At 39.0% G+C, this 13,987-nt stretch overlaps 1 protein-coding gene across 2 annotated transcripts in view; it reads left to right on the top strand.

Annotated features, from left to right (window-relative positions):
* The window catches only part of LOC149199309 (structural maintenance of chromosomes protein 6B-like), a 423,580-nt gene that overhangs the window by 306,869 nt on the left and 102,724 nt on the right, over nucleotides 1-13,987 (top strand). For both annotated transcript variants that reach the window (XR_016253762.1, XM_089402377.1), the window contains exons 19-20: nucleotides 7,991-8,127; nucleotides 8,242-8,344. Coding sequence is in view for 1 of the 2 variants with exons in the window: in XM_089402377.1 (XP_089258503.1) it covers nucleotides 7,991-8,127; nucleotides 8,242-8,344 (240 nt within the window). In the remaining variant the exon portion in view is untranslated. The remainder of the gene's footprint in view (nucleotides 1-7,990; nucleotides 8,128-8,241; nucleotides 8,345-13,987) is intronic.

The raw sequence follows: 13,987 nt of genomic DNA, 5'->3' as shown, positions 1-13,987 counted from the left end.
CCTCCTTGGTTATGTGTTTTTTGTTTTGAGTCTTTGATCATGTATGACAGTTGACTATGTATTGCCATTGGGTACCATTTTGATATAATGGATTGTTTCATGAGCCTACTTTGATCATATGTTGTCTTCCATCTATATTATAATGCTGTGTGTTTGGAAACATGAATGAAAATCTTTAAAATTATGTTTTTTTTATAAAAAAAATAAATATTTAATGTATTTTTTACAACGACCGAGTCATTGAAATCGAGTCGGCCGAGTCATTACCGTTTCGGAGTCGGAGTCGGAGTCGATCCTCGGCCGAGTCAGAGTCGGAATCAGAGTTTTAAAACTATGCTCCTGGTGCAGTAGGAAACAAAAGTCCGTGGCTCTGAGCTCATCTGAGGCAGAATATATGGTGGCAAGCACAACTTCATGTGAGGTCATATGGCTTAGAAAACTGCTTGTGAACCTATTCAGAAGAAAAATGGAAGCGACTAGAATCATGTGCACAATATTCAGAGTTGCATCAAGCTCTCTGAGAATCCAATGTTTCATGATCGATCAAAGCATATTGATATCCGGTGTCACTTTGTCAGAGACTGTGTCCAACGAGGAGCTGTACAGTTGAGCTAAGCTCCTACAAGAGAATAGGTGGCAGACGTCCTCACTAAGGCCCTTGGAAGAACAAAGTTTGATTATTTCAGGGAACAGATGGGGATGATGAGGAATCCATTTCAGTAGCAGAAATGGGGGTGATGTTGTAGTGCAGATACAGTGTTGGGAAGAAGGACCAACAACAATGCATATGCAGAGGGAGTTGCAGTGCAGATGCAGTGTTGGGAGAAAGGACCAGCAGCAGCATGGATGCAGAAGGAGCTGCCGTACAAATGCAGCAATGGCAATGGCAAGGCCATGGGCAGCAGTACATGATGAAGTAGTGTAGAGGATACTAGGCAGGGAGGCTTAGCATCAGCCCAGGGACTGATGCTGGATGATCAAGGTGATACTTAGTAAGCAATATTACTAGAGCACAATCCTCATTAAAGGTAGTGTTGATTTGGGGTAGCATCGTATGTGATCTAGCCATGAAAATTGGTGGAGAGGCTAAAGCACATGAGATCTCCAAGACCCAAAAATGGGACATGGGGGAAACGTTTTCCAGTCCTCGGAGTGTGGGCGAGTGTTGGGGTGGGGACGCGTCACCGTGGAACACTAGAAAATTTTACAAACACATTTCACCACTCCACAATGAATTTCTGATCTATGAGAGGCCCTGCTGCCCTCACGTTAACCAAACTGTGTCACCCTCTGCATAGTGACTGCACAATCCTTGTGTCACTGCCTCTGCATCAATGATCTGCGTCTCTCTTCTGCGCTACCTCTTCCTGTTGTTTCTTGCACTCGCGACTATTGCTGTTACCCTCTCTCTCTCCTCAGCAACTCACCCTCTGATTCGGTTTCCTCTTGTCAAACTTCAGCGAGAGAGAAGATCGATCTACTTAGGCAACTGAGTATTTGCCTAGTGTGTTTTCCAAATTCTCATCGAAGTCCTTATAATCTTCTCCTTGAATAATCAACGACCTAGATTATATTCTGATCAATGGATCAGATCATATTGACTCAATATTCGTCTTTTTCTAGAGGATTCACACCTGGTTTCATTAATACCCTTTAATTATTTTAATTTCCTAATTTTAGACTTAGGCATCCATTACAAATAATTAATTATTTTATTAAAACTATCTTCGGATGGAATTTCCCAAAATGGTTTTTGGGTATTTTGGAATACACTTGTCCTAGCCTCCCTGCAAATTTTGAGGCTTAGAGCACATCAGATGCTACTAAAAATCAACACTCCCTCTTAGCAAGGAATGTTCGCTAGTAATGCAACCTGCTGAAGCATCATCTTGACTTTGTAACATCTCCCTCTGTGTTGTTGATGTATGACATCACTTCCCACCAATTACTGCACAAATGTTGCATTTGTGCTGCTGCTATCCCTGCATACTATTGCCAGCTACTGCATCTGCTCTGCAACTCCCTCTCATCTGCTAGATCTGCAACTGAAAAACCATCTGTTTCTGCGATTGGAATGGGTTCTCTACCATACCGATCTGCTCCCTGAACTAGATGAACTTAGCTCTTCCTACAGCCTTTGTGAGTACGTCTGCTTCCTAATCTCTTGTGGGGACATACTAGAGCTGTACTGCCCCACGCTAAACACAGTCTCTGATAAAGTGACATCTGATATCAATTGGTTTGTATTGATCATGAAATACGAGATTCTCAGAGAGTTTGATACAACTTTGGTTATTGTAGTAAACATTGGTCGCTTCCATCCTCTTCCTTAACAAACACACAAGCAGTTTTCTAAGCCATATAGCTTCCCACATAGCTGTGTTGGCTGCCATATATTCTGCATCTGCTTAGCTTAGAGCCACTGACTTCTGCTTCCTACTGCACCAAGAGATCATTCCTGATCCAATGTTGAAGCAATACTGGAGGTACTTTTATGGTCTATTGAATTACTTGCCCAATCTGCATCTGTGAATCCACTCAATCTGACGTCATCTCCTCGGGTGTGTTTCAACCCATATCCGACTGTGCCGCGCACATATCTAATAATGTGCCTAGCTGCTGCCTAATGTATCCTTTTTGGTTCCACCATGAACTGACTAAGGGTGTTGATAGCGAAACAAATGTCTGGCCTAGTGTTAACCAGATACATAAGCGATCCAATGAGTTGTCTGTACAAGGTGGGGTCGACTTCCTTGTCTCCTGATGCATCTATTTTCTTCCAGTTGGTGATCATAGGCGTAGCCATGGGCCGACAATCCTGCATTCTGAATATCTTCAGAATCTCTGTAGGATATCTTCCTTGCCCAAGGAAGATCTCTCCATTCTTCTGCCAAACTTCCAACCCTAGAAACTAATGCATCAACCCCATATGCTTCATGTCGAATTATGCTTCAAGATTCTTCTTGCAGTCCTTTATGAGTGTAGATGACCCTCATAGAAATAAGCCATCTACATATAATATCAGAATAAGTGGCTTATTCTTCACCATTAGATAGTAGAGATTGGGATCAACATTAGTTTTGATGAATCTAAACTGCTGCAAGTAACTATAGATCAGACCATACCATGCTCTGGGTGCCTGCTTGAGCCCATACAGGGCTTTCTTTAACCTGCATACATGAGTTCTCTTTTCATGAGTCTCGAAGCCTTCAGGTTCTCTATGTACACCTCTTCTTCTATCACGCTATTCGAGAATGATGTCTTCACAACCATCTGGTGAATCTCCCATCCCATTTGAGCTGCTAGGGAAATAACGGATTTGATAGAGGTATATTTGGCTACTGGGGCGAAGGTCTCCTCATAGTCTATACCTTCCTTTTGTGCGTAGCCCTTTGCTACAAACCTAGCCTTATACTTCTTTATACTGCCATCTGCAATGTTCTTGATCTTGTAGATCCACCTTGTTCCTACATCTGATCTATCCTCTGGTCTAGGTACCACTTCCTAGACATCATTTGTCATGATAGAATTGTACTTTTCTAGCATGACATCCACCCAAACTTGGTGTTGTACAACGTCTTGAAAACTGGAGGGTTCTTCAACCGGTGCTACCAAGGCTTGGTACCTGTTAGGTTGTCCACGCTGCCTCTTGTTGGTTCTAAGAGCTCCGACAAACTCCTCTGCGTCCCTTAGCGTCTGCCGTACTTCCTTGCTGGTTCTACAACTGGTGGTGGGAGGCTCAATTATCTAGCACGTTTGAGATGAAGGGCACAATAATTGATAGACCACTATATGTGAATGACTAATGAATACATGAATGCAATTGATAAATAATAGGTCTAAGTTGATGAGATTTTTTGTTTTGTCAGAGTAACAAGAAATCACATCAACTGATTTTGTCTCTAGGGGAGTTGGTTGAAGGGAAACATGCCGAAAATGTTGTTGCATGTGCTTGAAATGTTTACAGAGAGGTTGAGATGTTTTAGGTGAGGGATGAAATGTTTCCAAGAAAGATGAAACACATCGCGTAAGCTATGATATATTTTAATGGATTCTTGACTCGATTCTTTTCCAAAGGTTGAGCTGTTTCCATCTAGCATTGGTAGTAACCTGATAGGCTAATAATCAGACTGATGAAGACCTTTTTTTTAGTATGAAAACAGGGAAAAATGTTTCAGGGGTCCTCTGGAGGTGTTCAATGTAACTTACCAACTATCACTTGCCCCTCATAAGTGCTCAATGACGTTTTCTACAGAGTGCTTATAAACATTGTTGATTTTGTTTTGAGATGAACCAATTGTTGTGACTTAAGTCTTGATATTTCTTGCTAGCTTGAGTATGACAACCTTGATGGCTTCCATAAGACCTATCAATTTCAAAATTGTGGTAAAATCGAATTCCTACCTCTTTTCTTAATCTGTTTCATTATGGAAGGAGGAATGTCATGCATGCTAACCTCCATATTGATAGCTCTTTTTTCAACTTTGATGTGTACTATTGTCAGCTTACAACAGGCTTTTGAAATAACAATAAATGTTTCATAGAGTTTGTACAAAAGCAAAGAGAAACACATGCACAAACAATATTCTCATTTCACATCTGTGCTATCTTGCTTTGGACAAAGATTCACTCAACTCCTTGCCTCCACTTCATTAGCTATGTGCTAGTTGGATCCACACCCTTCATCATCCCACACCATTTGAGTAGTTCTCTTGGTTTCAAATCCAAGTTCACAGTGACAATATTTTCTACAAAAGTGCTTCAACTAACTACTTGTTGAAATTCTGATGTTATATGCTGTGAAAATCACTTATGACAAAACTTCTTTATGCTACAATATTAGATAAGCAATTGTAGATAGAACATAAATCAAATGCACAATAGAAGATAACCAAGAGCAAAATGAGACACAAAGAATTTAGGTTCAATGACCATGGCAAAACCCAACTAGATTCTTCTTCTGTTCGTAATCAATTACTCAACCGAGATACAAAGTGCAATGAGAGATCAAGAGAATGAGTAAGTTCACCCAAATCTGAACAAGATGTAGCATGAAGATAACTGTAGCAACAACAAATGCACACAATGAGTCAACCTTCCCTTCAACTGAATCAACATAGAAGCAATGAAGCACTGAATCAATCTTGGCTCACCAAGATCTGCTCTTATTCCCCAAGTCTCTCTCTCACAATCTTCTTCAACTCTCTCAAGTTCAAATTCTTCCTTCACAATGAACAAGTAGTGAGGGGAGAAAGAATGAGGCACACATATATAGGAGGAACAACGAATCCATGCCATAAAGGAGGAGTAACTCGCATGCCAAGAGGGAGAGTAACATATGCCCATTTAGGAAATGTAACTCATGCCATTAAGGAGGTATGCATGCCTTTGTAACTTATGCTTTTAAGAGAGAGTGAAACATATGCATTAAAGAGTGCATAAGAGGAAATATTTGGTGACATGCTTTTATTGAGTGTAAGAAAGTGTAAGAGAATCTTTTATGACATGCTTTAATGAGTGTAAGAGAGCGTAAGAGCATTAATGAGAGTGTAATAGGAATATGTGATGCCAATAACGAGAGTGTAAGAGAACATTATTGAGAGCCATGATTGAGTGACTTGATTTTCTTTTTAATAATAATAATAATAATAATAATGATAAATATTAAGTCAAGATTGAACTATTAGGATTGATTAATGATAAGAAGTGATTTTTCATCAACAATACTTGATTACCAATTGATGCAAGGTGATTTACTATCTCGAGACTTTCTAATTTTTAGACTTTCTATTTTTAGGCTTTCTACTTTTTCTTTTTTAGAAATTCATACTTGAGCTGTTAATTTTGAACACTACTGTATGTTTTGTTCTTAATAACAAAATACATTCAATAGGTTTCTTATTTAAGCCTTTTTAGATTAACACAACTTTCTTTGTTTAATTCAAGCACTGAATTTTTAGAGGGCAAACTAGTGTATTCAAAGTCCTTGACCAAGGAATGTTAAGAAACTATGTTGAAATATGTAACTAGGTTCGGTCTTCATAATATGTAATGAACTCTTGATTCTTGTATATTGTAAAAAGAAAATTAAAATTATTATTATTATGAACATGGGATTCATGTTCAGGGTCAATTTATTTTAGGTCAAAGCATCCATTGTGTGCTTCTAGGATTTGTTGTAGAGTCAAGAAATCAATAGAGTCACTGTCATATGTTGAAGACTTTTTTGGTCATTTTGTAACTTGTCAAAATAATTATTTTTGAGTCTGAAGTGTCAAAATTACCTCTCCAAGACCAAGTTGACCTGGCAGCAGAGAAGTCGGCCTAATTAGGGGATATCGTCCTCCTGGGAAGCCTATATATAAGAGAGTATTCGAACTCCTATGGACTCACTCTCTCATTCACTCAAGGAAGCAAAGAAGAGAAGGAAGAATGAAATTAAGGACTTTAAGGAAGAAGAAAGACTATATTTTTGACCTCTCTCTCTCTCTCTCTCTATCTCTCACACGTGTGAAGGGAAGGCTAGGTTTTTGCAACTACTAGGTCAAAGACTTCAAGAAGTCAAGGAGGGTCAAATCTAGAGAAACAAAGGCAATTTGATCTCTCATAAGCCATAGAAGAAGAAGTAGTCCAAGCAATGGAAGGAGAAAGCCTAGAAGCCCTAATTCTCCCACACGTGTGACGCACACCATCAAGAAGGTCTGGCTTGGTCTTGGAAGGGCCTTGGTCCTGGTTCAAAGGTCTTGGAATTCATCATTTGAAGAACCTACAAGAAGATAATAGATTTTTGTGGGTTTTCCTCTCTGTGAGGGGTTTTGGCCCTCGCTTGCATCCTACATATTGTGTCCTTGTGTACTATTGATCTTCATGTTTTGGTCGCTGTTTGATGATAAGAACAGCATAATCACAAGAGAAGAAAAAGCTAATAATAAAGAAAAGTGAAAGAACATCACAAGCAGTTACCAAGTCAAGAGAAATAACCGTAATTGTAGCCCTACTAATTTCTCAACAACTACTTCATACTTTGTTGGAAGGGTATAACCCTATGGATCAATGCTATGAACATCGACATTGTGATACAATTTGTAAGGGTTTGTAAAACCAAGAAATCATAAAAATTAAGATACCATAAAAAATTGCCAAAAAATCAGTGAACATCAGCTAGGCCAAAAAATTGCAATAACATGATAAAATCGGGATGTTTGCAAGACGGAAGCAAATTGTGTGAATATATTGTGAATTCTTTATTGTATTACTTCTTAGCATTGTTTTTGTTAGTTAATGGTTTCAAGTCGAAATTGTTGGGTGAGCCATGGTGGTTTCTATGTGCTTCTACATTGCTTTAAATGCACGTAATGTAGAGTATAAATCAAGTATATCTTGGTGATTCTTCTGTGTTTTCACTTTTTCTGTCTTGGTTCTCTACTCTGTTGCTTGTTGGCTCATATCAGTATATCATAGCCGTTTCATTTTGGTTTTTGAGAAATTCATCTATTTAGTTGCTTGAGCTGAAATTTGGCTGATTAAATGTTGCATTATGCTTATTTGTCACTAACATGACTAGTTCATTGTGGATTTTGTTTATAGTCTACATTTTGGGCTGCCCTATGTTGTCCCTAAAAAATTTGGCAGACTTGCTAGTCCTATCTACAACCTGCCTCTCTTTCTTTTATTTTTGAAGCTTAGGGAAGCATGGAGAGTTATTTAAATGGAAGTAACAAAAACCACAAAATGTAATGAAAATCATGTGATAACATATTACAAATTTAAACTATACTTTCCGTATGACGAACCACAGTTCTGCTAAATGATGACTTATACATTGTATTTTCATATTATTTTATAGGAAATGGTGAGATATGTATAGAGGGATATTTCCCTTTTGTTATGTCTTTTTTATTGTTTTGAATATCCACCAGAGAAATTGTAGGCTCATTTATTTCTTGTTCATGTCTCACCCCCTGTTTTTATTTTTAATTTGAGACTGTAGGAGAATTACAAGAAAGCTTCTATGTTTTGTCCTGAAGCAGAGGTTGAAGTTCTTGGTGTTTGTGATGATGATACACCAGAAAAACTTAGTGCACAACTAAACAGGCTCACACAGAGACTACAAGTGGAAAATCAAAGGTGGTATTTTTGTCATTACATCCGTAGTTTTAAATTTACCTTTATTTTGTGTGATGCTTCCTAGATGGACTTAGAGATGAGTGAGCTCTGACTATAGATATTTTATATGTGCAGGCACCCTGAATCAATTGACGATCTGAGAAGGAAGTACAATAAGCGCAATCGAAAAATTTCAAAGAAAATGGCTACCTATTCATATTTCCGTGAAAAATTAAATGTATTCGTTTTATGTTAATTTGAAGCTTTAAAATATTGCATGTTTCTTCTGTAATGTTTATTATATGCATGCCTAGAATTCATTTGTTGTGGATTGCCTTTCATCGTTTTTGCTTGAATTTGTCGTGTAACATAAAGTAAAATTATTTGTCAGAGCAATGAGCTTTTTTGGGGACTTCTCAAACAGTGTTTCTCATATTTTGATCATAGCTAAGTCGCATGCAATGTGGAAACAACTTGAAGCTTCTGAAACAGAAATGCTTGGAAACATCTTGAAGCTTCTGAAACAAAAATGCTTGGAAACGTAACTATCCCACATATCCTAATGACATAAAGCATGAGCTAATGACAAGTACAATTACATATATCCTAATAATACTCATTGTCATCCTCACCAACAAAAATAAAACAAGGTATTTGTTCGGCAGCACTAGAGTGTGGATGGAGATAAATCTGTTTGTAGAGTGATTAGAGATAAATTTGGTGGTAGATTAAATTTTGTGTGGCAACAAAAGTACCTGACCGACTTTTTGGGTGCTTGAGTGAGTCTGCACAAGAAGAGTGGAATTGGGTCAAAACACTACTAGCTGTCCCAATCCCAACTGACCCACCTTAAAAGGGGGTATTCATTGTTGTATCTTATACATCATGCTCTTACCCCTTGAGCTCCGAGTAGTTAGTCAAGAAAATCATAAAAAACAAAAGACATATAAAGAAGGGTGGAAAAATCAAGGTCGGGGCACCTCATGTACTACGATTGTTCCCTCCCTCCTACACATTATAAACCCAAGTGCGGGCTTCCCTCTTATTAGCTACCCTTGTACCCTAGCATGTGACCCGAGGCCGCCCCTTCTCATTCCCTATTTCATTCACCTATTTGTCACATGCCACCACCTTTTGAAGGATGTACCTTGACAATATTATCCTCTTTAGAAGTAGAAACCACCTAATAGGATTATTTGTTAGCCCCATTTGGAGTTCAAGAGACATTGGCACATCCCGAAGCCCATTATGGAAGGGCAGGCCATTATGAAGTCCCCACCTGTGGTCCATGATTGTTAAACTCATTTACTCGATTTCTCTAATGACTTCTTGTACTGGAAGGCTAGGGGTCACATTGGATCCTATGCAGGATTACAGATGGTCTCCATTTTGGGTTTGGTCTCCCTATATGGGGTCCTAATCCTCCAGAGGGCCACATTGGCACATGTAGGGTGTGTGTTGAGAGCTATGGGCCTCTACAGCAGCTGACAACACTCAATGGATCCCCCTATCCATTCAGAGATTGTTCGTGGTTCACTTATTGGACGAGGAAGATGCACCTGATCCATCATGCCTCGCTGGCCCTAGAGTTACACCATACACTTGGCAGATGATCCAGGACTTGCACGATGATGTGGCATCACCTACACCATCATCCTAGTGTTGATTTTTGGGTAGCATTGGATGTGCTTTAGCTTCGAAGTTTTGTGGAGGGGCTAGAACACATGAGATCTCCAAGACCTAGAAATCGTTTGGTGAAATTCCATCTGGATTGTATTTCATTAAAATAATTAATATTTTTAATGGGGTTAGTAAGTGTAAACTTAGGGAAATTAAAATATTAATGGGTATTAATAAAAATATGGGTGAGAAGCTTCTAAGAGACGAGGATCAAGTCTAATTTAATCTTAGCCTTTGATTAGAGACTAGATCACGACCGTTGATTTCTCAACAGGAAAAGTATAAAGGAAGGCTTGGGGTCAGTTGGAGAACACAAACATAGAGATTGAGACCCTCAACGCTGCTTCACCAGTTTTCCTGCATTTGGTTTTTCTGGGGATGTTTAGCCCAAAAATAAGTGTGTCCTTAGTATGGTTGTCTCATTTATTTTTCAGTACTTGATCTATATATTGGTGTAGGCTGCAGTGTATTTGCATTAATATTTTCTAAATAATTCTGAGAATAACTTGTTAATCTGAAGAAAACAAGTAGGTAATGTAGATCAATTTACTGCAGTAGGATTTCTGGTTTGTTAGATTCAGAAATTTTCACACCTAGACCTTGTAGACGATCTACATGCATCATCTATTTGTTTGGAGACCCATAAGAACACTTGTGTGCCCCAACATGTCATGTCGAGCACTTACAAGGAGCCAACCCAACCAACCCCTTGTACATTGCTTTTGAGGGTCCTATTTTTCATTGTGGCACCCATGGACCTCATTAGGCCTCTTAGACGACCCTACAACATGCATAGATTATTATTTGACCTCTTGAGAGGCTTACACTTTCATTTTTGAGCTAGTTTGGTGGGTTTGTCACAAAAAATTGAATTATTAGAACATTATTTTATTTTGGAGGCTTATGTAGGCCAAGGAGGCTAATTTGAACTCCTAATTTATGTATAAATACGAGTGAGATGAGGTCATTTTCTCATCATCACTTTGGATTGGATTTCTTCTCTCTCTTGAGAATTTCGCACTTTTTCTAGAGGATGAATTGGAGCTTTATGGATGAATTTTGATGTGTGGATATTGGTCTATCCTATCTTAGAGCTTCTCTTCTGTCAATTGTGGATGGTTGGATATACTTTGTTACATGTAAGTACATGCTTTTAATGTTATTCTTGTTTGTTAGTTTTTGGTAGCATCAGAAGTGCTCTAGCCTTGAAAATTGGTAGAGAGGAGACACATGAGTTCTAAAAAACCTAGAAACCGTTTGGTGAAATTCCACCCGGATTGTATTTTATTAAAATAATTAATACTTTTAATCGGGTTCCTAAGTCTAAACTTAGGAAAAATAAAATATTAATGGATATTAATCAAAATATGGGTGAGAATGATCTAGAAGGCGGATCAAGTCATGTTTTAATCTTAGCCGTTGATTAGAGACTTAATCTTGGCCGTTGAAGACTCAACATGAATAGTATAAAATGGAGGCTTGGGGTTCATTTGGAAACACACACAGAGATAATGAATTGATCAAAAATTCGATTCCTAGCGTATGGTTTGCTAAGGATTTCAAATTAAGTGATCATTTTGCAACAGAGGGGCAGTGAGAATCCGGGAGGACTTTCTGGAGAATACTGATAGAGAGGCAGTGAGAATCCGGTTGAAGGACTTTCCAGAGAATACTGACAGAGAGGCGGAGAGGGCCAACAGAGAGGCAGCGTAGTAGTCGAGAGAGCTATCTCTGGGCCAGTCTGGGCCCACGCAGCCTTGACACAAAGCCAGAATGGCCAGTGCAGAGTAGAAAAGCTATCTGTCACGCAGAAGTTGGAATTGCTGGGAACAACCGGAAATGTAGGAACAACTGGGAAAGCTGACTCAGAGGGCAAAAGAGGTGACGCAAGGCTGACGAAGGGCCTACATATGGCCAATGCAGAAGTAGCCAGGTGTTGACGTTGTTGGACCTGCCAACATGTTAGGGGATCTCCTCGGTTAGAAGTCCCAACTAGACCTCAGACCATTTGGTGTAGGAGTCCCAACAGTGGATCGTATGGTATCGCCTTGACCGCAGTTGCGTGCAGAGGCAAGTAGGATGTCCTTGTTAGTAGCAAGGGTGTGACATGCACAATACGCTAGGGAAGGTGCATGAACGGTTCTAACACACAGAAAGTGAGGTGAGTGCGCCCCTTGGAAATCTGTGGAAGCATGCGGCTTAGAAGGGAACACACGAGCGAAGATGCATCACAAATGAAGAAATTTCAAACCCCACTCCTGTTATCAGTTTTCCTTATCACTCCATGCATAAAAATTCTAAAATCTGGAAATGACAATATTTTTCTGAAAACACAAATTTAGAGATTGCACAACTGCTGAAATTGCAGAAATAAAACATTGCAAAATTATGACAGCCAAACACATAAAATAACATAGTGATTTTTGGTCAATGTGACCCTGGAAAACCCTCTACAACTCTTGGGGAAAACTAGGTTGAGAGCTCTTATTTATTTCTAAAAATGGTTTATAGAGAAACTGAAATACATAGTAAAAATTCTAGCAACCACAAATTACAACTTATCTCGATTTTCGTGCCTGCCCTCCGCCTTGAAAATCATGCCAATCAGCAAACAACCAAAACAAAAAAGTTTCCAACAATAAAACAACGTTAAACACTATACGGCCAACCTCGAAAAAAGTGCCCAGAACTTGTTGTACGGACTGTATGGAACGTATGGATTTCAACAGTATGACTGCCTCGAAATTTGTTTCCAAATCTGCCTCAAAATTTGTGCCCTTGTTGCTGTCCCTCTTCCTCGATTTTTGTGTTGTCCCTCTTCCTCTATTTCTGTTCCTTTCACCTGCTGTACAATTTTGCCTTGGGATGCATGCTAATAAATGCTGCTGCCTAGATTTGCTGAAATGTCTTCTTGCTGCTCTCCTTCACTTCCTCACTGCTCAGAAATTCTCTCCTTGCTCTCACTTCTCTTTCTGTCAAATGCTCATGAAAGAACGAATTGATCTTTTTCTCTTCTCTTTTCCTTTTATTCTCTAAATGACCTTTTGGGTTGCCCTAAGATCTAATCGCAGAGATTCATTTAGATCTAGGGATGAGAATAAATGTGCACTTAATTCTCACTTTCTATTTTTTAACTCAACCGCTTAAATAAAGACCCACTTAGCCTTTTATTTCCATAGTCACTTTTTCACTTTCTAATTCTTCATTGACTTTAATAAAGTCACCTTTAAATTAGAGTGTAACTTTACCACTTATAAAGTCACTTTTAAATTAAATTGATTTTACCACTTATAAAGTTACTTTAAGAGAAAAGTAAAAAATAAATTTGGACACTCTTCCCTAAGCCAAAGATCCAAGCCTTAGGGAACCACTTGTCCTCTGGTACCCAAATTTTAACACTCCCTCTTACTGAGGAAAGTGTTCCTCACCACTCCCATTTTGTCTCTAAAGTTGACATGCTTGCCTTGTGGTATGGCTTTGGTGAAAATGTCCTCTACCTGCTCATTTGTGGAAATGTACTCAAGCTTGACAACTCCCTTTTGGACATAGTCTCATTACTAATGAAGTGATACTTGATCTCAATATGCTTTGACCTGTCATGAAAAATTTGATTCTTCATGAGTTTTATTCAATTCTGATTATCACAGTAGATTACTGAAGGTCTCAATGCCTGACCAAATAGACCAAACAACATCTTGCGAGGCCATATGGCTTGACAACTAGCCAAACTAGTAGCCATATACTCTGCCTCGGTTGAGCTCAATGCAATTGACTGTTGTTTTCGGCTAATCCATGACACAACTGTCGAACCCAACCCAAAACAACACTCAGAAGTAGTCTTCCTATCTGAAGCACAACTTGCCCAATCTGAATCCGTGTACCCTGCCAGTCTCACTCCATCACCCTGTCTATAATCCAGACGAAAATCCACAGTCCCTTGCAAGTAACGAAGAATGTGTTTTGCAGCCACCTAGTGCACTCTCCTGAGCGCACATATGAATTGACTCATAGTGTTAACTGCAAAACATATATCTAGTTGAGTGTTGACCAAATACATCAAACAACCAATCAGTTGTATGTATAGAGTAGGATCCACCAACTCGGAATCAGAAGCGTGAAGCGTCTTCCAATTAGTGACATGCGTTTGTAGTCCTCCATGTCAAATTTGGTAGGAATATCCACAATGTACGTCCCTTGTCCC

Source organism: Pinus tabuliformis, chromosome 2_1 (genome assembly GCF_031772625.1).
Source record: "Pinus tabuliformis cultivar Carrire ecotype Pingquan chromosome 2_1, CPIR1, whole genome shotgun sequence".
Taxonomy (NCBI): Eukaryota; Viridiplantae; Streptophyta; class Pinopsida; order Pinales; family Pinaceae; genus Pinus; species Pinus tabuliformis.
Note: the sequence above shows the minus strand (reverse complement) of the source record. Positions and strands in the feature narration are given on the sequence as shown.